This window comes from Salmo salar, chromosome ssa07, assembly GCF_905237065.1.
Source record: "Salmo salar chromosome ssa07, Ssal_v3.1, whole genome shotgun sequence".
NCBI lineage: Eukaryota > Metazoa > Chordata > Actinopteri > Salmoniformes > Salmonidae > Salmo > Salmo salar.
This window is the reverse complement of record NC_059448.1, coordinates 28,324,615-28,348,198: the sequence shown is the minus strand read 5'-3', so window position 1 is coordinate 28,348,198 and position 23,584 is coordinate 28,324,615. Positions and strand designations below refer to the sequence as shown.

The following is a 23,584-nucleotide window of genomic DNA, read 5'->3' as shown; positions in this document are numbered from 1 at the left end:
AGCATGACCGGTTTGGCGGTGGGTCAGTCATGGTGTGGGGTGGCATTTCTTTGGGGGGCCGCACAGCCCTCCATGTGCTCGCCAGAGGTAGCCTGACTGCCATTAGGTACCGAGATGAGATCCTCAGACCCCTTGTGAGACCATATGCTGGTGCGGTTGGCCCTAGGTTCCTCCTAATGCAAGACAATGCTAGACCTCATGTGGCTGGAGTGTGTCAGCAGTTCCTGCAAGAGGAAGGCATTGATGCTATGGACCGGCCCGCCCGTTCCCCAGACCTGAATCCAATTGAGCACATCTGGGACATCATGTCTCGCTCCATCCACCAACGCCACGTTGCACCACAGACTGTCCAGGAGTTGGCGGATGCTTTAGTCCAGGTCTGGGAGGAGATCCCTCAGGAGACCATCCATCACCTCATCAGGAGCATGCCCAGGCATTGTAGGGAGGTCATACAGGCATGTGGAGGCCACACACACTACTGAGCCTCATTTTGACTTGTTTTAAGGACATGACATCAAAGTTGGATCAGCCTGTAGTGTGGTTTTCCACTTTAATTTTGAGTGTGACTCCAAATCCAGACCTCCATGGGTTGATAAATTGGATTTCCATTGATTATTTTTGTGTGATTTTGTTGTCAGCACATTCAACTATGTAAAGAAAAAAGTATTTAATAAGATTATTTCTTTCATTCAGATCTAGGATGTGTTGTTTAAGTGTTCCCTTTATTTTTTTGAGCAGTATATATATATATATATATATATATTCGGACTATGGTGCAGTACAACTCTTTTACAAAGCATACAAATTATTGTTACTTGGCCTTATTAGAAGTCCTGTCTTATGGCCTCCTGAGTGACCCAGCGGTCTAAGGCACTACAGTCCCGGGTTCGATCCCAGGCTGTGTCACAGCCGGCCATGACCGGAAGACCCATGAGGCAGCGTACAATTGGCCCTGCCAGGATTTCCTTGTCCCATCGTGCTCTAGTGACTCATTGTGGCTGGCCAGGCGCCTGCATGCTGACTTCGATCGCCAGTTGGACGGTGTTGCCTCTGACACATTGGTGCGGCTGGCTTCCAGGTTAAGCAAGTAGTGTGTCAAGAAGCAGTGCGGCTTGGCAGGGTCGTGTTTCGGAGGACGCATGGCTCTCGTCCTTCACCTCCCCCGAGTCCGTAGGGGAGTTGCAGCGATGGGACAAGACTGTAACTATCAATTGGATATCGTGGGGTAAAAAGTATAAAAAATGATACTGTCTCCTAATAGCCTGGTTAATATTCATTACATTTAACTTGTAAATAAATTCAATTTTCATTTTGATAAAAAAACCATTTAGCTTTTGTGATTCTTTTTGTTGTTGTTGAGTGGGTATTGAGTTCAGGACCATGGATAGTGCTACGTCATTTGAAGCTGTGTTGCTGGATATGTATGACACGATCCCCATCCAGAACTAACCATATCGGGTTAGTAGAGACCCTACTAAGTATTTTTCACCTCACTTTAGCTGAGACAGGTAGAAAAGTTATCTCTTACAAGCCAATATGTATCCCATGTACAGTCTATAACTGTAAGGGCTGTCGGGAGAGAGAGTAGACCAAGGCGCAGCGGAGTTAGTGTTCATCATGATTTTAATTAGATCAAAAGAGAACACTACACAAAAATAAGAAAACTGACAGCCAATCAGTCCTGTCAGGTGCAAAACACTCAACAGAAACATAAAAAACTAAACTAGACAGAACGTAGAAATACATACAAAACACAAACCCTCTGCCACGTCCTGACCAAAACTAATACAATTACTCCCTCTGCTGGTCAGGACGTGACAATAACAGTGTTTTGCATTGGAGGCTATAGAGGGGATAGAGTGAAAAGCCAGCAGCAGGCCGTGTGACATAATCCCCCTCAAAAACTAACCATATTTGGTTAGTAGAGACTCTACTGAATATTTTCCACCCCACATTATCTGAGACAAATTGCCTTTTATTGTTGGGACAATAAAAGTGGCCATTGATGAAAATTAAACATCTTTTGAACGATTTAACGATATTGCGGGCTTTTATTTGAAATGCGGGCTTTTATTTTGAAGGTTTCTCATTACGATATAAATATGACGTTGTTTTTGGTGCTGCTAGCAGAATTCTTGTAAACTCACGGAACTGACGGATTTCCAGGCGACTCAAAGCAAGTCACGGGGTATGAAACGTTGTTCAGTCTCTGTATATAGATTCTTTACACATAAAGTTAATATTTTTTTATCATATTATTTTTCGGATAAAGTTGCAATGAGAAAACGAATGCTATTGTGATAATGTTCAGTGTTTGCAAGTCTAGCCCTATGTTTAACAACTTCTTATTGGAACATTGCAACAACAATTGGGGTGCATTGATAACGGATCCCTATATAGCCTAAAATTGATTAGTTTTCGATATTGGCTGACATAGCCTTGCGTGTATTGTCCTGTGTTGAATGTCTAACTACACCTGTCTGTCTGTCTGTCTCTCTGTCTGTCTGTCTGTCTGTCTGTCTGGCTGTCTGTCTGTCTGATTACAAGCCTACAGTAAATTAGCAAACCCTTGGCTTGTTGAGGATGGTGATGTTGCAATGTAACAGCTAGGACACTGAATGGCTTTAGAACCGACGTGGGACACTGATCAGTGTTAGGGAAGCTACTCTGAAAATACAGTTTACCAAGTTAGCAATTACTTCACACTGGAAGAAGTTAAACTACACTAAATCTACCTATAAGAAAAATACTGTTGACTTACATTTACATTTACATTTAAGTCATTTAGCAGACGCTTTTATCCAGAGCGACTTACAAAATTGTGCATTCACCTTATGATATCCAACTTAACTATGACTTAACTTAAGTTACTTTGAAAAAGTAGTTCACTACATTGTAATTTAGCCTATTAACTATTAAACACAAAAACGATGTTTCAAGTGAGAAATAGGCCAGTGTGAAGCTGAAAAAGAAAGGAAATGATTGCCTAATTCACCAATACTTTGTTTTATTACATTTTTTTTTTTTATTCACTACTGAAAACACTTCCTAGATTTTAATTTAGTTCAACTACCACCAACCCCCTGGGCACAGGTTTACATGTGGTTGAGTTGTCAACTAATGTGAATTCAACATGAAAGCAACAACAAAAAAATCACTATGCCACTGGATTTAGGCTAAAAGTTGGGTGTAAAAAGACGAAATGCCCTTATGTTGATAACTTTTTGCAAATCGAATACGTTTTCTACGTTGATTCAACGTCATCACATATTTTTTGGGGGGTTGAAATGATGTGGAAACAATGTTGATTCAACCAGTTTTTGCCCAGTGGGAAGCTACTGCAAAATGTTGTTAAATTACCAGTTGAACTATATGTAGTTCACTACTCCTCAACACTTTCACTGACACATAAGCATAAAGTCAGAAATCGACAAGCATACAGATGCCGGAAATACGTTTATTTAACTAGATCATAACAAGCGGCAATACTTAACATTCTCATTTCATTTTTTTTTTACTTTAAATTAATGATATATAGCAGTGGTCACCAACCTTTTCTGAGTCAAGATCACTTTCTGAGTCAAAATGCAAGCCGAGATCTATTGCTCAGATTTTTTTGTAAATGACTTAAAAAATGTAAGCCTATGCAACATTACCCTAAAAACAGTACTGTAGCAGTGATGTTTGTGCAGTAGACTATAGGCCCAATATATTATCACCGCATATTGGCTTTGCTTGAATTGCCCTGCCAATGCATTGTTGTTCAGACCATTTTTCTATTCATTATTCAAATTGGATTAAATATGTTTTTATCTCACTCATCCTACACACAATACCCATAACGACAAAGTGAAAACATGTTTTTAGACATTTTTACAAATTTATTGAAAATGAAAAACAGAAACATCTAATTTACATAAGTTTTCACACCTCTGAGTCAATACATGTTAGAATCACTGTTGGCAGGAATTACAGCTATGAGTCTTTCTGTGTAAGTTTCTAAGACCTTTGCACATCTGGATTGTACAATATTTGCCCATTATTCTTTTCAAAATTCTTCAAGCTCTGTCAAATTGATTGTTGATCATTGCTCGACAACCATTTTCATGTCTTGTCATAGATTTTCAAGAAGATTTAAGTCAAAACTGTAACTCGGCCACTCAGGAACATTCACTGTCTTCTTGGTAAGCAACTCCAGTGTAGATTTGGCCTTGTGTTTTAGGTTATTGTCCTGCTGAAAGGTGAATTCAGCTCCCAGTGTCTGGTGGAAAGCAGACTGAACTGAGTTTTCCTCTAGGATTTTGCCTGTGCTTAGCTCTATTCCATTACATTTTTATCTTGAAAAAATCCCCATCTCTTAACGATAACAAGCATACCCATAACATGATGCAGCCACCTCTATGCTTGAAAATATGGAGAGTGGTACTTAGTAATGTGTTGTATTGGATTTGCACCAAACATAATGCTTTCTATTCAGGACCATAAGTTAATTGCTTGGCCACATTTTTTTTTTTGCATTATAACTTTAGTGCCTTGTTGCAAACAGGATGCATTTTTAGGAATATTTGAATTCTGTACAAGCTTCCTTCTTTTCACTCTGTCAATTAGGTTGATATTATTGTGGCGTAATTACAATGTTGTTGATCCATCCTCAGTTTTCTCCTATCACAGCAAATAAACTGTAAGTGTTTTAAAGGCATCATTGGCCTCATGGTGAAATCCCTGAGCGGTTTCCTTCCTCTCCGGCAACTGAATTAGGAAGGACAGCTGTATCATTGTAGAGACTGGGTGTTTTGATAAACCATCCAAAGAGTAATTAATTACTTCACCATGGTCAAAGGGATATTCAATGTCTTCAGTTGTTTTACCAATATACCAATAGGTGCCCTTCTTTGCGAGGCATTGGCAAACCTCCTTGGTCTTTGTGGTTGAATCTGTGTTTAAAATTCACTCCTCGATTGAGGGACCTTACAGATAATTGCATGTGTGGGGTACAGAGATGAGGTAGTCATTCAAAAATCATGTTAAACACTAATTTTGCACACAGTGAGTCCATGTGTCCATGTCCATGAGTCCGCTGTGTGACTTGTTAAGCAAATTTTTACTCTAGAACTTATTTAGGGGTATTATGTGTAGGCCAGTGACAAAAACATCTACATTTCGTCCATTTTAAATTGAGGCTGTAACACAACAAAATGTGGAAAAAGTAATGGGGTGTGAATACTTTGTTGATTGCTAGGCATACCAACACGATTATTTCTTGATACATTTGAAATGAGGTCTAGTTGTGGCCGTAACTAGACTAGATTATGAATGACTCTTGGCGGAATGCATTGTTTGACTGCCGTGAGGATGATAATTAGCCTGACGACACACAAAATGATTCCGCTGCTCTGTTATTCGCTACATACTTCTCATTGTGGAGAAGAAACTAACATCCGTGGGCGTTGGCCAGAGCAAGGAGTATGGGTAGCCAGGCAAGATGATAAGCACAGTCATTCGCGAACTGCAACCCCAAAACAATTCGTTCTCGAGTTTGAGTTTGTTGAGCAGAGGCTGTGTAATGTATGTTTTGGTTCTACAAAACATTCAATAATCAATTAATTGCAGTCATTCTTGCACCATGCGATCAATTATCAGTTCTAAACATGTGTTTTTCTTCTATCTTCATGATCTATTTTCCTGCTCGCATATGACAGACAGTTGGTGGTCGGAGCACGTCTCTGGAGCCAGAGGAGGGTGCATTAATCCTGCTGAAGGACTCATTGCGGCCAGCACTAACAGGCCAAAATAACGACTAAAATGAACGAGTCACTAGCAGGTCAAAAGCGTTGTTCAAAAAGAATGAATCGTTTGCGAACTGCACACCTCTACCGTCTTCCAGCTGATGGCAAAACTCAAGTGGCACCGCATTATTTCTGCCTCGTGCACAAATTAAATCAAATCAAATGTATTTATATAGCCCTTCTTACATCAGCTGATATATCAAAGTGCTGTACAGAAACCCAGCCTAAAACCCCAAACAGCAAGCAATGCAGGTGTAGAAGCATGGTGGCTAGGAAAAACTCCCTAGAAAGGCCAAAACCTAGGAAGAAACCTAGAGAGGAACCAGGCTATGAGGGGTGGCCAGTCTTCTTCTGGCTGTGCCAGGTGGAGATTATAACAGAACATGGCCAAGATGTTCAAATGTTCATAAATGACCAGCATGGTCAAATAATAATAGTCACAGTAGTTGTCGAGGGTGCAACAGGTCAGCACCTCAGGAGTACATGTCAGTTGGCTTTTCATAGCCGATCATTGAGACTATCTCTACCGCTCCTGCTGTCTCTAGAGAGTTGAAAACGGCAGGTCTGGGACAGGTAGCACGTCCGGTGAACAGGTCAGGGTTCCATAGCCGCAGGCAGAACAGTTTAAACTGGAGCAGCAGCACGGCCAGGTGTACTGGGGACAGCAAGGAGTCATCATGCCAGGTAGTCCTGAGGCATGGTCCTAGGGCTCAGGTCCTTCGAGAGAGAGAAAGAAAGAAAGAGAGAGTATACTTAAATTCACACAGGACACCGAATAAGACAGGAGAAATACTCCAGATATAACAGACTGACCCTAGCCCTCCGACACATAAACTACTGCAGCATAAATACTGGAGGCTGAGACAGGAGGGGTCAGGAGACACTGTGGCCCCATCCGATGATACCCCCGGACAGGGCCAAACAGGCAGGATATAACCCCACCCACTTTGCCAAAGCACAGCCCCCACACCAATAGAGGGATACCTTCAACCACCAACTTACCATCCTGAGACAAGACCGAGTATAGCCCACAAAGATCTCCGCCACGGCACAACCGAAGGGGGGGGCGCCAACCCACACAGGAAGACCACGTCAGCGACTCAACCCACTCAAGTGACGCACCCCTCCTCGGGACGGCAAGGAAGAGCACCAGTAAGCCAGTGACTCAGCCCCTGTAATAGGGTTAGAGGCAGAGAATCCCAGTGGAGAGAGGGGAACAGGCCAGGCAGAGACAGCAAGGGCTGTAATGTTGTTACTCCTATGAACAGAGAGTGAAATATTCCTCGATATTAAAAAAGACCCCTGCCACTAATAATAACAACGCAAGCCTATCGATACAGTTTCCTACTCATTCATTACAGCTGCAGTGCTGGCTGTAGCGCAAGTGGAATTAGGAAGAGCTTGCCTTTTATTGCTCATAAAAGTGTTGAATAAAAAGTGTTGACAGTGCTGAGCTGGATGTTAAACATGAACTCACTCATAAAAACAGCAGCTCTTTGCTGTATTCATTGATAGTCTCTCTCTAGTCATGGTTTTAAACGTTTTGAAATCTCACAATATCAACTTTGCTGTACCTTTCTTTTACACCTGCTGCGTTACTGCAGACACGGTAATCTGAGCCATCCGATTGGCCAGCAGTAGGCCTGTAGTGCAGTTGAGTTGCTCGCTGGACCCTCCGGGGGAAAAAATGGGAACACTTGGCCTATCCAGTGCGCAGGGCAGCTGAATCGGCTGCACTTACCACCAACACCCCCTAAAAACAACAACAACAACAACAAAGCAAAAACAAATAAAAACAAATGCAAGGCTTCATTTTTTATTTTTTTACAGAAATGTTTGCCGATTGACTAGGAATGCCTTGGAGATCAACCAGTCGATCACGATTGACCAGTTGGTGACCACTGATATATTGCCAATAATTCTTTACTCCATTCTTTGTAAACAACAACTTTTACAGGACAGAAACCATGGCAGGTAGCTGTGTTGGGGAGAGCGACGGCCTGACATTCTGGGTGGCTGAACAAAAGGACTACGATGACGTCATGTCCATTTCTGTTCAAATCTACGGAGGGAACGACTACCTGCCTCATCGATATGCCAGTTGGATGACTGAGCCTGACAGAGTGGTTATACTGGGACGCAGAGACGGCAAATTGGTCAGTGTGCAGTGCTCTCGCTCTCTCTCACTCTCTCTCTCTACTTCCATCCATCCGTATTTCTTCCTTCTTTATCTCTCCCTCCATCCCTCCCTCTCTACCATCCATCCCTCCCTCCCTCTGCCTCCTCCATCCATCCCTAAATCCATCGTCATCCCTCCCCTCTCCCCCAGGTGGCACTGGAGTCTGGTCTAATCGTTGACGAGGGGTGCACAGTGGTGGTGGAGGGGTTGAGGGTGTGCCCCAGCGAGAGGGGTCGCGGCGTGGCTGGGGTTATCCAGAGGTTCGCTGATCTTTTTTAGGATTTATTTGTTTATTGATTTTTTTTTTTACACACAACAGCAAAAAAGAACAGCAACAAACATAGTAAACACCAAATAACGTCACATACACAGCTCAAGTCCATTGTAAATTATATTCAAATGTACGGAATGTATACATATACAGATTTGCTGACCAGTACATCCAGCAGCTGTATCCCAGCGTCAGGACCAAGAGACAAACCAAAGCTGACGACCCTTCAGCTGGGCCCACACAGACATTATCCAAGTTCACAGAGCTAGGGAGACGGGTGAGTTATAATTCATACTATACTAATATATACTATACTTCTGTATAATTTACTATACTATACAAACCTTCAACTTTTTTATCTGAGTGGTGTAGAAAACTGTTTGAAGGGTTTTGTTTACCGTAACCCTCAACCACAACCCTAACCCATACCCTCAACCACAACCCAACACAGGGACCCAACCCAATACACCCCAAGACCTCTCTGAGGTGGTGACTATGGAGAAAGGAGTAAAGGTGGAGAAAGTTGTGATGATCGGACAAAACAAAGGGAAAACCAAACAGTTTCCCTTCTGAACCCTCCCCAATACTAACCTCTCCACCTACCTCCTACCCACCCCACTCAGTCTGTTTCCCAGAGCCCATTGTGAGACTCCTGCTTACCTTCACCAAGACAATCCACCACAACATCCCCAGCCTGAGATAAACCTGACACGGAACCCAAACCGGATGTGCGCATGCACCATCGTGCGCCATTGTGCATACATTTATTTTGTCCCCCTACACCAAACGCGATCACGACATGCAGGTTAAAATATCAAAACAAACTCTGAACCAATGACATTAATTTGGGGACAGGTCGAAAAGCATTAAACATGTATGGCAATTTAGCTACTTAGCTTGCACTTGCTAGCTAATTTGTCCTGGGATATAAACATTGAGTTGTTATTTTACCTGAAATGCACAAGGTCCTCTACTCCGACATTTAACCCACACATAAAACGGTCAACCGAATCGTTTCTAGTCATTTCTCCTCCTTCCAGGCTTTTTCATCTTTGAACTTATATGGTGATTGGCATCTTAACTTTCATAGTATTACCACGACGACCGGCAACACAGTTCGTCTTCTATAAACCAATGAGGAGATGGGAGAGGCAGAACTTGCAGCGCGATCTGCGTCAGAAATAGAACTGATTTCTATTTTAGCCCTTGGCAACACAGACGCTCGTTGACGCAATAATTGAATAACATAGATTTCGACATTTATTTTGCAACGTTCGCGTCGCGAGTGCGAGCGGTGTGGTCAGGGTATAAGACTTACTCATACGTGTTCATAGCATGTTTTTCTTGAACAGAAGTCAGTTTCACAATCTCTAACATGATATGCGTAGCCTGTAGGTACACAACACTCCTTGTGTAAAAGTGCATACATTCATGTTACGGCAAAATGTCCGTTATACTTATTTTATGACATAGGAGGATAAGAAGAGAAATATTACATTATATTTGAAGTTATAACAACATGTCATGAGTCCTTCAGTTTAATACAGTGTTTATAAAACGTGTTTACATGTAATTTGCGCTATTGGTGCCATTTTCTCTTTGTGACAAAGAGTAGGAATAAAAAGTCCCTGACTTCTCTCCCTTGCAATCTCTTAGTACTCAAATCCTGATTGTTCGTTTATCCAGTAACACATACAGATCATAAGATGGTCTGCTGACTTGCCAAAGGCATCTGTCTTCTATCTCCTGACCTCCTCAGGGCCATTCAGAGTCGTAAAGGGAGATCCGTTTATTGGTCTTGTGATAGGTTGAAAGGGGGCGCTGTCAATAACAGAACTGTTATTAACAGAACTCGTGGGCTCTCGTTACAAACTATGTAACACAAGGGTTACATAGTTTAATAACACAACAAAAATACTTGAATTCAGCCACAGAACAGATTACTTGATCCCCCTAACCCAGTGGTCACCAACCTTTTCTGAGTCAAGATCAAATCGCAGATTTCCCACTCCGGAAAAAAACATGACTTAAAAAATGTAACATTAACCAAATGAAAACAGTTCTGTAGGAATGAGGTTTGTGAAGTAGGCCTAATACATTATCACAGCATATTGGCTATATGACAATATTGTTATTCTCAGACCATATTATATTTCAAAACTCGAGTTTTGATAACAAAATAGATCAGTTTGAATAACACTTGCAAGGCATAGCTGGGAAAAAATTTGAATAATTTGTTAATCATTTGCTTTTTAATTTTACTGGACTGATGATACCTGCATCTGATGGTCATGTTGCTTTCAAGATAACTGGGAACTTGGTTAGAGTTTACGAGTTGAATAACCGTTCAAAACGATTTTTCCCAGTCTAATCCAGTTCCCAGTTGTCTTGAATGCACTGAAGTCGGAAGTCAAAGATTTCTGACTTCCGAGTTCCCAGTTTTTTTTAACACGGCATTAGTTTCATGGGAGGGAGGGAGAGAGCAGCAGAGAGGTCCACCTCTCACGGTCTCTACTCTCTCCTTCCTTTCCTCCGGTGAGACTGACCAGAGAGAGAGGACACAGTCTTCCACCTGATGGCGAAACTCGAGTCGCACACGACGGGCTGCAAATAATAATAAAAATGCAGGGCTATCGATACACATGGCTACTCATTCATTGCAGCTGCAACGCAAGTGGACGTAGAAAGAAGCGCGTTTTATGTTTTGTAGTAGTGTTGAATAAAAACTTACCGCCCCATGTTCCCCCACCCTCTCCAGACTGAATTTCCATATACACATGCAGACCGAGGAGGAAGTTGCAATAGGCCCGTGCAACCCAAGTTTTGATATCAGCACAAACAGAAACCCTCTTAAACCTAATCCTATAGCTTCATGTCCACATCCTGATTCAAACCTTACCCTAACCTCAACCACAACCCAAACCCTATCTTCTTCATGTCCACATCCTGGTTCAACCCTAACCCTAATGTTAGCAATTTATGTTATTCTTGAATAACACAAACTCCAAAGCAAATCAGGGGGAGACAAATAGATTTATTCAGAGAGGACAAATCAAGGTGTTATGCTGGGAGGTAGATGTTCAGATGTTCAGTGTCCCCTGTCCTCAGCTTTTCCCCACCGAACAAAGGAACAGGATGCCATTTATAACCCCCCACCCTAGCCTGGGCTTGACCAATCAGAAGTCCTTGCAGGACAACTGAGCCAATAATCAAATAACAAGAATCCTGCCCCCGGCTCAATGTACAGAACATAGCACACATAGCTCTGAGTTCAAGACTGACATCCCAGAGATCCTAAACAGATGTTGAACTGAAAACCAAAAATTCCTCTCGTCCTCTGCCTTGTGTATTTATCTTCAAAATATTCTTATATTTCCCCCCTAGACCATTTAAAAAGTACATCTAGATAAAATGTATTTTTAGAAAACATAGAAAACATGAAAAAATAGACAGAATAAAAAACATTAGCAGTAAACATAAAATCATTGACGTTAAAACACAAAGGGCATATTGTACTTGCCGTTGCAATAAGAAATAGATTTCACACAAAGTTGTAGAAGACAGGTATGAACAGTTGTGATACCACAGCTGAGAGGTGCATGGTTCACTACAGCACCGAGGATAGTTACCACAGGCACGTTGACCACAATCATGAGGCTTGGTGTGATGATGAAGACCCTTATGATCCCCACCACATTCCTGTGAACACCGCTGACACCCATCTCCAAAAGGACACGGTTGATGAATCTTATGATATCCCCTATCACGTAACCGTCGGATTTTAGCAGCCAAACATCGGGCAATAGCACACTTGATAATCTGGATGAGGATAAGAGAAATAACCACAACTCCCACTATTAGAAATATCATGCTCACCTAAAAACTTCCCCATGTACCAAATGTGGAAGACAACCACATGACTAAGCCTAAATCATCTGGAATTGTAATCATGGTATTTTAGCGCCCTCAGTCCTGATCTTTTGGATTAGGTTAGTTATTTCCTCAGAATTATCAGGAATGTAAGTACAGCATTCAACACCAATAACGGCACATGTAACCCCTTGTGCGGACAGAAGATAGCCCAGGGCCAAACGATTTTGCATCACCACAGTCCGAATGGCAACCATCTCAGCTGTAATTAACGCAAGACTCTCAACTGTACTATTAGCTAGGATTTCCAAAGAGCTAGCCATATTTAATAACTTCCCGTGCTATTTCAGAAATACCATAAGATGGAAAAGCAATCGCAAAGAATCTCTCCGTTTCCTGAATCACACGTTTATGACGGTGTGAAAAAGGAGAATTCGCTGAATGTCTTACATGCAGTACAACATATCCCAAATAACATGACCCTTGCCACAACTTTGGTAACCAGGAATAGGCATAGGATCCACAGATAAAGTAAGTCCCATTAGGAGCTATCATACCATTATTGATGATATTACCCAAGGTATTGGCATAAAAAGTAGTCATAGTGCCATTACTGAGCCTTAGTACTGTCACAGGCAGATAGGTAGATCTGTTGTCTGATCACACTTACTCTGTCTTACTTTGACGAAGGCGTCCTGAGAGAGTGACCTATTAAAACATATCCCCCAACAGGGGCATGTGTAATAACTAGGTAAGGTGGTCGAGGATTAGTGTCATTGGTAATCTCAAATGAAGGAAGGTACTGCAGAACTAGGTACTCTCGCATGTTGATACTCGACATTCTCACCCAAATTAGTACAAACAATCGCCTTATACCAATCAACATCTCGCCATATACCCAACGTTTCACTCTGGTTAAAAGGAATAACCCTTAATGGAATACCTGCCCTTGATGTGAATGGAGCATACGTACAAACCCAACAACTACTTTGATTGACTACTGTGGCATAGTGTAGAGAGAGAGCTAGAAACGTATTGACGCCCGAGTGTCCCTCATCCTGCTGATGCATCTCTGTGTTAGAAATGGAAACATCCTGTATTAGGAGAAAACTCACAAGAAAAATGATTTCAAACATCTTTCACTTGTCTGCAAGACGATAATATTTAATCGTCCTATTGTCCCGGTAATCATTCACAAAGTCTTTTAAAAGTGACCAGCGCTTCCACACGGGTATCAGTCCCACATAGATAACTATTAAAAATGATGTTCTGACAGTCTGCCGGTAATGAGGAATTCTTCTTCCGTTCCACTGGCTGCACTTCACCGGTGATCTTGTATCGTTTCAGGTACAGTCCTTGAATCGAAGGATATTGCTTCAGACTGTAGATTCTCATAACCTGTAACGAAGGAAACAAAAAAGTGAAAGTAACATGTCCTGGTTTTATTAAGAGAAATTGATATTTCACATAGATTTCCCAAAGTAAGCATGTCCCAATTTTCGGGAAAAACGTTGGACATTTCACCTAGATATCCCTAATATGACGACTGCGGTGTACAACATAGAAGCTTATCAGGTTCTGATCATCTTACAATGCTTCTTCACCCGAGATTGGCCCCCGATTGCTAATCAATCAGTTCTTTATTCTCCAGGCTCCGCTTTGTCATCAAAATGGACAACCTTGCAATGAATATGGACAACCTTGCAATGAATGACATGTATCCATCGTGATTTTCCCTGAACTTTTACTGCTGACCTCGTTACGAGCAAAACTTAATAAGGACCTTCCCATTTTGGCCCTAATGTGTCTGTCACGTATTTCTTTACCATCACCCACTGTCCTGGCACTACGTTATGTCCCCCCTCGGGAGTTATTCCCCATTAGACAGTTGTTTATTTTGTATTTATTTTATTTCACCTTTATTTAACCAGGTAGGTTAGTTGAGAACAAGTTCTCATTTACAACTGCGACCTGGCCAAGATAAACAAAAGCAGTTCGACACATACAACAACACAGAGTTACACATGGAATAAACAAGCATACCGCCAATAATACAGTAGAAAAAGTCTAGATACAGTGTGTGCAAATGAGGTAGGATAAGGGAGGTAAGGCAATAAATAGGCCATGGTGGTGAAGTAATTACAATGTGGCAATTACAGCTTTTCTCGATTGTTTACACACATTTTCTGAAAGCATGCCTCATATTCTCAGAACTCTACACACAAAATCAAAAAACACACACACACAATGGGCAAAACCCCTCAATTCTCCAGCAAAATGAAACTTTACATTTAAAACAATGTTATTTCTTATCAAAATGGTATTTTGTTTTCAAATGACACACACAAACCATCATATGAATAGACATAAGAACCAGTTGAACACTGATGTGCTCAATGTAAAACACTATGATGAATGGAAAACACTTCTTCTCCATTCATCATAATGACTTAGGCCTTGTTTTGGTTCAGTGTTGCCATTACTACAGACAGTACATACATAAGTGTGTTGTAAAATATTTGAGAATATTGTTTTTAATACTCAGAACACACAAATACACGGTAACAAATATATATTATTTTTCCCACAAAAACAATGTACACAGTGTACATCCCATTCCCAACCAATACAAGTTGCACATACAGTGGTCTACATACAAAACAGAAGAATGTAATGTATACAGTTACAGTAAAAAAATTAAAAAAAATTAAAAATATGCTGCATCCTCTCTTCTGTTGCGGTCTGGCCACAGCACCTCATCCACATCACAAGCAATGTTTTCCCTGGCCAAGCAGCGGGGGAAATATCGCCTAGCATGGCGATTCCAGCCATGAAAAGCATCAGCTGCTATATCTCCACATGCGTCTTCCATAGCTTGGAGAAGAGGTATACGCGTTTGTGGATTTCGGTCATACACTTTCCATCTCCAGGCAGAAAAAAATTCCTCAATAGGATTGAGGAATGGAGAATATGGAGGGAGGTAAACAACTAAAAAGCGTGGGTGGGCAGTGAACCAGTTACGAACCAGAGCAGCCCTGTGGAAACTTACCTTGTCCCAAATGACAACGTACCTGAGCTGCTCTGGGCCATCTACCTGATCTGGTGGAATGAGTGTGTTGTGTAGGGTGTCCAGGAATGTGATCAGATGGGCGGTGTTGTAGGGGCCAAGGGTAGCATGGTGATGGATGACGCCGTGGTGGGTAATCGCTGCACACATTGTGATGTTCCCTCCGCGCTGTTCAGGGACTTGAACAATGGCACGCTGGCCGATGATATTCCTTCCCCTCTTTCGTCTTTTTGTGAGGTTGAATCCAACCTCATCAATGAAGATGAACTGTTGCTCCACTGCAGCCACCTCTAGCTCAAGGACTCTCTGAAACACACATGACAATATCAGAAATAGACATGGAGTGGTCACTATTGTGAAGCACGATCATTATGATTACAATACTGAAATATGTATAATTTATACAGTGTTGAGAGTATGCATCAATTGTGGGATTGTATAGGACTCACTTGCACATAGTTATATCGCAATTCTTTGACTCTTTCTGAATTGCGTTGAAATGGCACCCTGTAGACCTGCTTCATCCTGAGATTATTTCTGCGCAAGACACGGTCCAGTGTTGATAAGCTTACCCTATCAATATTTTGAAATATATCATTGTTTTCTATTATTTTTCTTTGTATTTGCCGTAATGTTATGGCGTTATTTTCTAGGACCATGTTCATGATTTCAGTTTCCTGTTCAGGAGACAGAACACGTTCCCGACCACCTTGTGTTGGTAATCTTTCAGTTCTGCCAAACAAATAGTAAAATACTGTAAATACAAAGTAGGAATACATTTCCCAAATACTTGAAACATACTTTATTTTTACAGTCCTACAGAACAGTCTACAGGCAATACTGTACTACTGTACTCATTGAGTACTGTATTGATATGCAGTACTGCAATTTTCTAGTGAGAGTAGATTTCTTACCTATTCTCATTTCGGAATGTCCGGATGATGGATGCTACAGTGTACCTGCTCAAATTTGGCTGTACTCTTTGCCCAGCCTCCCTCATTGTTAGACCATGGTTGACCACATGATCAACCAAAGTGGCTCGGATCTCATCAGAGATTACGGTCCTTGGCCTTCCTCGTCCTTGTCCTCCCCGTCCTCCTCCTCTTACTCTCACTCCTCTGGCTCTGCCTCTGTTTCCAATGTTGGCATCCATTGCTCCAAAACAGAAGAGCTCACCTGTTGCCCTTTTATGCTAAGGCTCTGATTGCTAATTGTAAAACTGTGTGACAGGTGTTTGCCCATGTGATGAGTCAGTGTGCATATTTGAATGGCAGTGTGTTCATTGTGAAAACAAGAGATTTTCTGCATGAAAATTGTGCCAAATGCAAAGAATTGTGTGTAGTGTTTAGAAAAAAGTGTGTTTTAGAACTGCAATTTGAGTATAAAGCAGGAATTGTGCTTGTAGTTTAGCAGAATTGGTTCAGGGGGTTGGTGCATGAGTTACATGTTGTGGTCATTGTGTCTCAAGTACCAGTATTTGTGTGTAAACAATTGAGAAAAACTGTAAACAATGGAATGGTAGATGTGCAGAAGATGAATGTGCAAGTAGAGATACTGTGGTGCAAAGGAGCAAGATAAATAAATAAATGCAGTATGGGGATGAGGTAGTTGGATGGGCTATATTACAGATGAGCTATGTACAGGTGCAGTGATCTGTGATCTATGAGTTGTATGCAATAGGTAAGCATTGTGTCACTCATAAAGTGAACATCTGCTATTCTCAAATCTAACGTGCCTTGTATTATCACATTGTCCATTGTAGTAACTACCTATGCCCAGCCTGCCTCACACCTCCCCCCACAATGCTTGAACCGTCTGTGTATAAGATAAACTCAGGGTTTTCCAACGAATGACTCTATAAACCCATCAGAGAGCTGATCCAAAATGACTCACAACAGTCGTGTTCAAGTAATGTGGTATCTGGAGGAAGCATCAGAGTAGCTGGATTACATGGTGTCTTATCAACTATACCCATGTCCCATAGTTCTTTACTCACTACTTTAGTAGCGTCCATAGCTTCCTTGCTAATGGGATATTGTTTTGTGCAAGGTGGGGCAACACCTGTCAAGCACACTGATTCGATATCCAAAGTTCCACACTCATTTTTCTTCATAGTCCAAATAGCATGGTTCTGAACTGTAGATTCCTGCATCAATCTTCATTGGACCAATAGAAATTGATAATGGTTTGGTCTGTTTCATATCTGTCTCACTGGCTGTGTGTTTCGGATCGTTGTCATGCTGGAAGACCCAGCCACGACCCACCTTCAATGCTCTTACTGAGGGAAGGAGGTTGTTGGCCAAGATTTCGCGATACATGGCCCCATCCATCCTCCCCTCAATACGGTGCAGTCGTCTTGTCCCCTTTGCAGAAAAGAATGATGTTTCCACCTCCATGCTTCACGGTTGGGATGGTGTTCTTGGGGTTGTACTCATCCTTCTTCTTCCTCCAAACACGGCGAGTGGAGTTTAGACCAAAAAGCTCTATTTTTGTCTCATCAGACCACATGACCTTCTCCCATTCCTCCTCTGGATCATCCAGATGGTCATTGGCAAACTTCTGACGGGCCTGGACATGTGCTGGCTTGAGCAGGGGGACCTTGCGTGCGCTGCAGGATTTTAATCCATGACGGCGTTGTGTGTTACTAATGGTTTTCTTTGAGACTATGGTCCCAGCTCTCTTCAGGTCATTGACCAGGTCCTGCCGTGTAGTTCTGGGCTGATCCCTCACCTTCCTCATGATCATTGATGCCCCACGAGGTGAGATCTTGCATGGAGCCCCAGACCGAGGGTGATTGACCGTCATCCTGAACTTCTTCCATTTTCTAATAATTGCGCCAACAGTTGTTGCCTTCTCACCAAGCTGCTTGCCTATTGTCCTGTAGCCCATCCCAGCCTTGTGCAGGTCTACAATTTTATCCCTGATGTCCTTACACAGCTCTCTGGTCTTGGCCATTGTGGAGAGGTTGGAGTCTGTTTGATTGAGTGTGTGGACAGGTGTCTTTTATACAGGTAACGAGTTCAAACAGGTGCAGTTAATACAGGTAATGAGTGGAGAACAGGAGGGCTTCTTAAAGAAAAACTAACAGGTCTGTGAGAGCCGGAATTCTTACTGGTTGGTAGGTGATCAAATACTTATGTCATGCAATAAAATGCAAATTAATTACTTAAAAATCATACAATGTGATTTTCTGGATTTTTGTTTTAGATTCTGTCTCTCACAGTTGAAGTGTACCTATGATAACAATTACAGACCTCTACATGCTTTGTAAGTAGGAAAACCTGCCAAATCGGCAGTGTATCAAGTACTTGTTCTCCCCACTGTATGTTTTGCATAAGATATGGGAAATACAGTGGCTTCAGCACCCTTATCTACAAAAAAATCTACTGCAAAGTTGCAAAGTACACCATCGTGTTCATATATATTCCATCCTATTTCATATACCAGCTGAGATGGGACATAAGAAGGAGTCTATTAGTTTACCTCCACAGCATCTAGCAAACTGTGCTGCTGAGCCAGAGAGAGCTTCTTACATTTCTGCACAAGTATTGTGTTATTGGGGCTGTTGTCTTGATTCCATTTTCCCTAAGACGGACCCTTCTTCTCCTGGCCACTTCTCATAAAATCACATTTTCTTTTCCGACATTCTCATTGCCAGTGACCAAAAATCCCGCAACAATGACATACACCAGCTTTCTCTTTTACTGAACGAATAATGTTGTTGGTTTCACTCGGAACCTGCACAACTCTGATAACCACGTCTCGTGGATGCTTAAAAGTTTTCGACCATTCATCCAACTGTTTTGGAGATGCTGATTCATGTGTGATTACTGTCTCTAGAAGTTTGTCTTTACTTCCTTTTACAGCCTGTGTCCTGGTTGGCCTAAGACATCGTTTGTCACTGCTGTCAGAATCTGTTGACTCAAAGACAGGCAGTGCTGACCAGTTGCTTGAAACCTGATCTGCCTTGCCCAATTCAGTGCGAGAATAGATAGAGGGGACAGAGGTCACGTCGGACTTTTTCCACCCGTGTCTCCTGCTCTACTTTGAAATGGCTAGACAGTGAATTTAAAATCTCTTTCATGCTCAAGAGAAAGAGTTGTTACACCCTTTTCCAGAGTGGTTTTCTCAATTAACAATAACATTACATTAACTTCAAAAGTTGTATAATATATATCTCTATTTTTATATATTTATTTAACCCATGTGGGTCCCCTTTTGAGGACCCAAACCTCTTCTAGAACACAAATTGTTTCTGTAGGGCCTGGCTACCCATAACCTATGTTCACTCAAACCTTGTTGAATGCTTACAAGGCTTACATTTACCACATGTGTAAAAATTGCTACTTCACTAGCAACTCACTTCTGTACAACAAGAAGGTTTCACAAAAACAGAGGCCTCAAACCTTTTATAGAGTAAGACCTCAAACCTTTTAATAGTAAGGCCTCAAACCTTTTAATAGAGTAAGGCCTCAAACCTTTTAATAGAGTACGGCCTCAAACCTTTTAATAGAGTAAACAAAGGACTAAACTCAGATACATATTACTTATTGCATGCACTATTTTAACCTGATTTTGTTCTTTTAAAATGATATTGGTCTAGACTCAACCAGCATCTCTGCCATCAATCAGGAGATTAAGAGTTGACTCCCCAAAGTGGGTTGCACACTGTCTTTTCTCTTTCCTCTGGATCAACACACAGTTGATACGTTTTTCTTGTTGTTGTTCAGACCAATTCATCCGGGTCACGGCACCAAGTGTTAGCAATTTATGTTGTTCTTCAATAACACAAACTCCAAAGCAAATCAGGGGGAGAAAAATAGGTTTATTCAGAGAGGACAAATCAAGATGTTGCTGGGGTTGACCAATCAGAAGTCCTTGCAGGACAATTGAGCCAATGACCAAATATCAAGCATCCTGCCTCTGACTCAATTTACAGAATGTAGCACACATAGCTCTGAGTTCAAGACTGACATCCCACAGATCCTAAACCGATGTTAAACTGAAAACCAACTCCTATTGATCGTTAATCCTAGTCCTCTCATTCTCTGCGTTGTGCATTTATCTTCAAAATATTCTTATACTAACATTAACCACAACCCTAACCTTAGTGTCCACCTTCTGGCTCAACCCTAACCCTAGTGTCCACCTTCTGGCTCAACCCTAACCCTAGTGTCCACCTTCTGGCTCAACCCTAACCCTAGTGTCCACCTTCTGGCTCAACCCTAACCCTAGTGTCCACCTTCTGGCTCAACCCTAACCCTAGTGTCCACCTTCTGGCTCAACCCTAACCCTAGTGTCCACCTTCTGGCTCAACCCTAACCCTAGTGTCCACCTTCTGGCTCAACCCTAACCCTAGTGTCCACCTTCTGGCTCAACCCTAACCCTAGTGTCCACCTTCTGGCTCAAGCCTAACCCTAGTGTCCACCTTCTGGCACAACCCTAACCCTAGTGTCCACCTTCTGGCTCAACCCTAACCCTAGTGTCCACCTTCTGGCACAACCCTAACCCTAGTGTCCACCTTCTGGCACAACCCTAACCCTAGTGTCCACCTTCTGGCACAACCCTAACCCTAGTGTCCACCTTCTGGCTCAACCCTAACCCTAGTGTCCACCTTCTGGCACAACCCTAACCCTAGTGTCCACCTTCTGGCACAACCCTAACCCTAGTGTCCACCTTCTGGCACAACCCTAACCTTAGTGACATTAATTAATCGACGAAATGCACCTTTGGGATAATAATCTTCTAGCAACCTTCTGCTGAGTTCACCCAGTCAAAAAATGTGTACATTACACAGTGTGTACATTGCCTTACATAATCTCAAAGTGGATTCACAGTACTTCTCTGAATTGTATTTGAATACCTGCTGCTCCTCCTTCTGTGCAGACAATATTATTCTATTGATAAAAGTGGTTGAAATAGTCAGTACTTCTGTAAATTGTATTTCTCTGAATTCTTTTAGAATTTTTACTTCTGTGTCAAAGCCTTTTGAAAGGCAAATGTGCAGACGGTCTGTCTGCATTTCCTATTTCTTCCTAGAAACCAGCCCAAATGTCATACCTGGAAACACAGTGGTTAAAAGTCTGTCTCAGCGTGTGGCTGTGTGGTGCTCTATACAACTGCCTTTCAAAGAACACCTGACTAATGGAAGAAACAGCATGTGTCTCTGTCCTAAATGGCACCCTATCCCCTATATAGTGCACTACTTTTGACCTAGGCCCATAGGGCTCCAGTGCACTACAGTGCGAATAGGGTGCCATTTGGGATGTAGCCTGTGACATGGGTACTGGTGTGGTGAATACAATACGAAACAGTGCTGTGTACTAATGGAAACACTTAGACTGGTTTATTGCAGCAGTAGTCCCATTGAGGGCCGCGGACCACATGGAGACAGGTTATATCTAATGAGTCAAAGTGTGCGTCCCAAATGGAACCTGTTCCATATAGTGCTCTACTTTTGACCTCAGGCCTATGGGCCAATAAAGTTGAATGGATGATTTATTCATTGAGTTTCTGAGGGAGCTTGTTTGGGATAGGCTGTGCTTCTATTGCTAAGAGACTTGCACGCACACACAGATACACACACACACACACACACAACTATTGCTGCACCTTTCACAAGGTGACAAACACCACAATGGACTCGTAATTCAGGTATCAAACCACCCCTCTTTTTCTTCTTTTTACATCTACCTCCGCTTCATCCCCCTCGTCTATAGTGCTGTGCACTGTTTTCACCCACTCTTTTTCTTTCTCTCTCTTAATTTCTCTCTCCCACTCCCTCATTATCTCCCTCCCCCCCTCTCTCTCCACCCCATCCCCTCTCAATCTCCCTCTGTCTCTCTCTCTCTCTCTAGGCTGCTCTCTCATTCATCGGGGAGGCCGACAGTTTCGAGGGTTTCATCTCACACCTGAGGAACAAACTACATTCCACCACAGGAAGTGAGCCAGGTGTGTCCGTCCCTCAAATGGTTCTGATAGAGGATGAGCAACAACTGAAGAACATCCTCCTTGATCCTGAACTCCCCTCCAGGGTTCAACTTCCTGGTGGTGCCATTATCCAAGACTGGCAGCCCTTACAACCAATCAAAGGAAACCTTGAGATCTTAGCAAGGCGAAACCTCACCTGGTTGGCCGACAAGCCGGAAAGACCTGCCTTCCTCAGCTTTTACACTCCGCCTTATCCAATCCCGTACAAGGGAGGATCGCTGAGATTCAATATCGATATGTTTGGAACTGATCTAGTTTCAGCAAAGAGGGCACTTGCCGGCCATTTTGAGAAAGTGAGTGAGAGGAGGGAGGTGAAGGGGAGGGTGATGGTTCATGTGTATCTGAATAAGTCGCTATGGGAGGGGTTGAGGGAGTTCTGTGAGGGATACACAGGGGTGAGGAGGTGTAGAGAGTACTGGGAACAACTGTTTCTGGAGAGAGGGATGTGAGGAGATGTGGAGAGGATGAGAAAGAGAGGGAGAGAAAGATGGAGGGAGAGAGATAGATGAACAGAGGATAGCAAAAGAGAGGACAGTGAGAAAGTGCGCACACGAGACTTAGAGAAGGGTTTTCCACATTATCTTGCTTAGATTATTTGAATCAGCTGTGTAGTGCTAGGGACAAGACTAAACATACCCCCCTAAACATACCATGTAATCAATATACATAATATATCATACAGTATGTAACATACTTTTTATATTGATTTAATTGATTGATTGGCACAAAGCCAGCACTTTAGAAGTTAATATGATTTTTAAAAAACGATTGGGATGATGCAAGAATTTATAATGGGGCATTACAGGAATAAATGTTTTCTTATTTAATCATTATACATTTTTGTAAAGACAAGTCTACCAAATCACTGTGATTCATCATGACTATGAAATGCAAATCAGTATCAATAAGAATAAATGAATAGAATGTCACTGATCATTCTCTTTCTCTCTCTGTCTCTCTCTCATTACTGTATCCATTTATAACTGTGTGTGTGTGTGTGTTTTTGTGCTTGCGTGTGCGTGTGTCAGCTGCAATGAAAGGGCCATGGAAAACATGAATAAAAGCACTTCTATGTGTCCCAGTTGCTGTCTAATCGATACAGTATGTCTGTTATTCAGTACTGTAGGTAAAAGTTGATTCAGATAATTGAACTCAATGAACTGAATGAAGACTACCGTACAGTGGCTCTCACAAAACATGGTTACTGACTCACTACATCTCACAGAGAAAAGAGCTGGATATTGGGGCTCCAGTAAACTCAATGATCTTTCTCTGTAAGACAATGAATGCATGGTTACTGACTCTTCATTATCTTATAATACAATTGTATCCAGTGGCTTTAGTTTATGATACATTATCAGCCAGTAACTTCTGTAGCATATCAATATGTGTGAAATCATAATTGACGTCACACCAGACCA

At 42.1% G+C, this 23,584-nt stretch overlaps 1 protein-coding gene across 2 annotated transcripts; it reads left to right on the top strand.

Annotated features, from left to right (window-relative positions):
- Positions 1 to 2,093: 2,093 nt before the first annotated feature.
- On the top strand, positions 2,094 to 23,110 carry nat16l (N-acetyltransferase 16, like). 2 transcript variants are annotated; one of them, XM_014207188.2, is made up of 5 exons: positions 2,094 to 2,188; positions 7,744 to 7,942; positions 8,116 to 8,225; positions 8,390 to 8,513; positions 22,031 to 23,110. In XM_014207188.2, exons 2-5 carry the CDS (start codon positions 7,754 to 7,756, stop codon positions 22,610 to 22,612), a joined length of 1,005 nt encoding a protein of 334 aa, XP_014062663.1. In that variant the 5' UTR covers positions 2,094 to 2,188; positions 7,744 to 7,753; the 3' UTR covers positions 22,613 to 23,110. The 2 variants fall into 2 exon arrangements, with proteins under 2 accessions (XP_014062663.1, XP_045577803.1); XM_045721847.1 differs by lacking the exon at positions 2,094 to 2,188 and adding an exon at positions 4,136 to 4,184.
- The last annotated feature ends 474 nt before the right edge of the window (positions 23,111 to 23,584 follow it).

Bases quoted from the DNA above. Each gene is read 5' to 3' on its own strand.
- nat16l (XM_014207188.2), top strand. From the start codon at position 7,754: ATGGCAGGTAGCTGTGTTGGGGAGAGCGACGGCCTGACATTCTGGGTG. The intron at 7,943-8,115 runs GTCAGTGTGCAG...CCTCTCCCCCAG, and splicing joins GACGCAGAGACGGCAAATTG to GTGGCACTGGAGTCTGGTCT. The intron at 8,226-8,389 runs GTTCGCTGATCT...ATACATATACAG, and splicing joins GTGGCTGGGGTTATCCAGAG to ATTTGCTGACCAGTACATCC.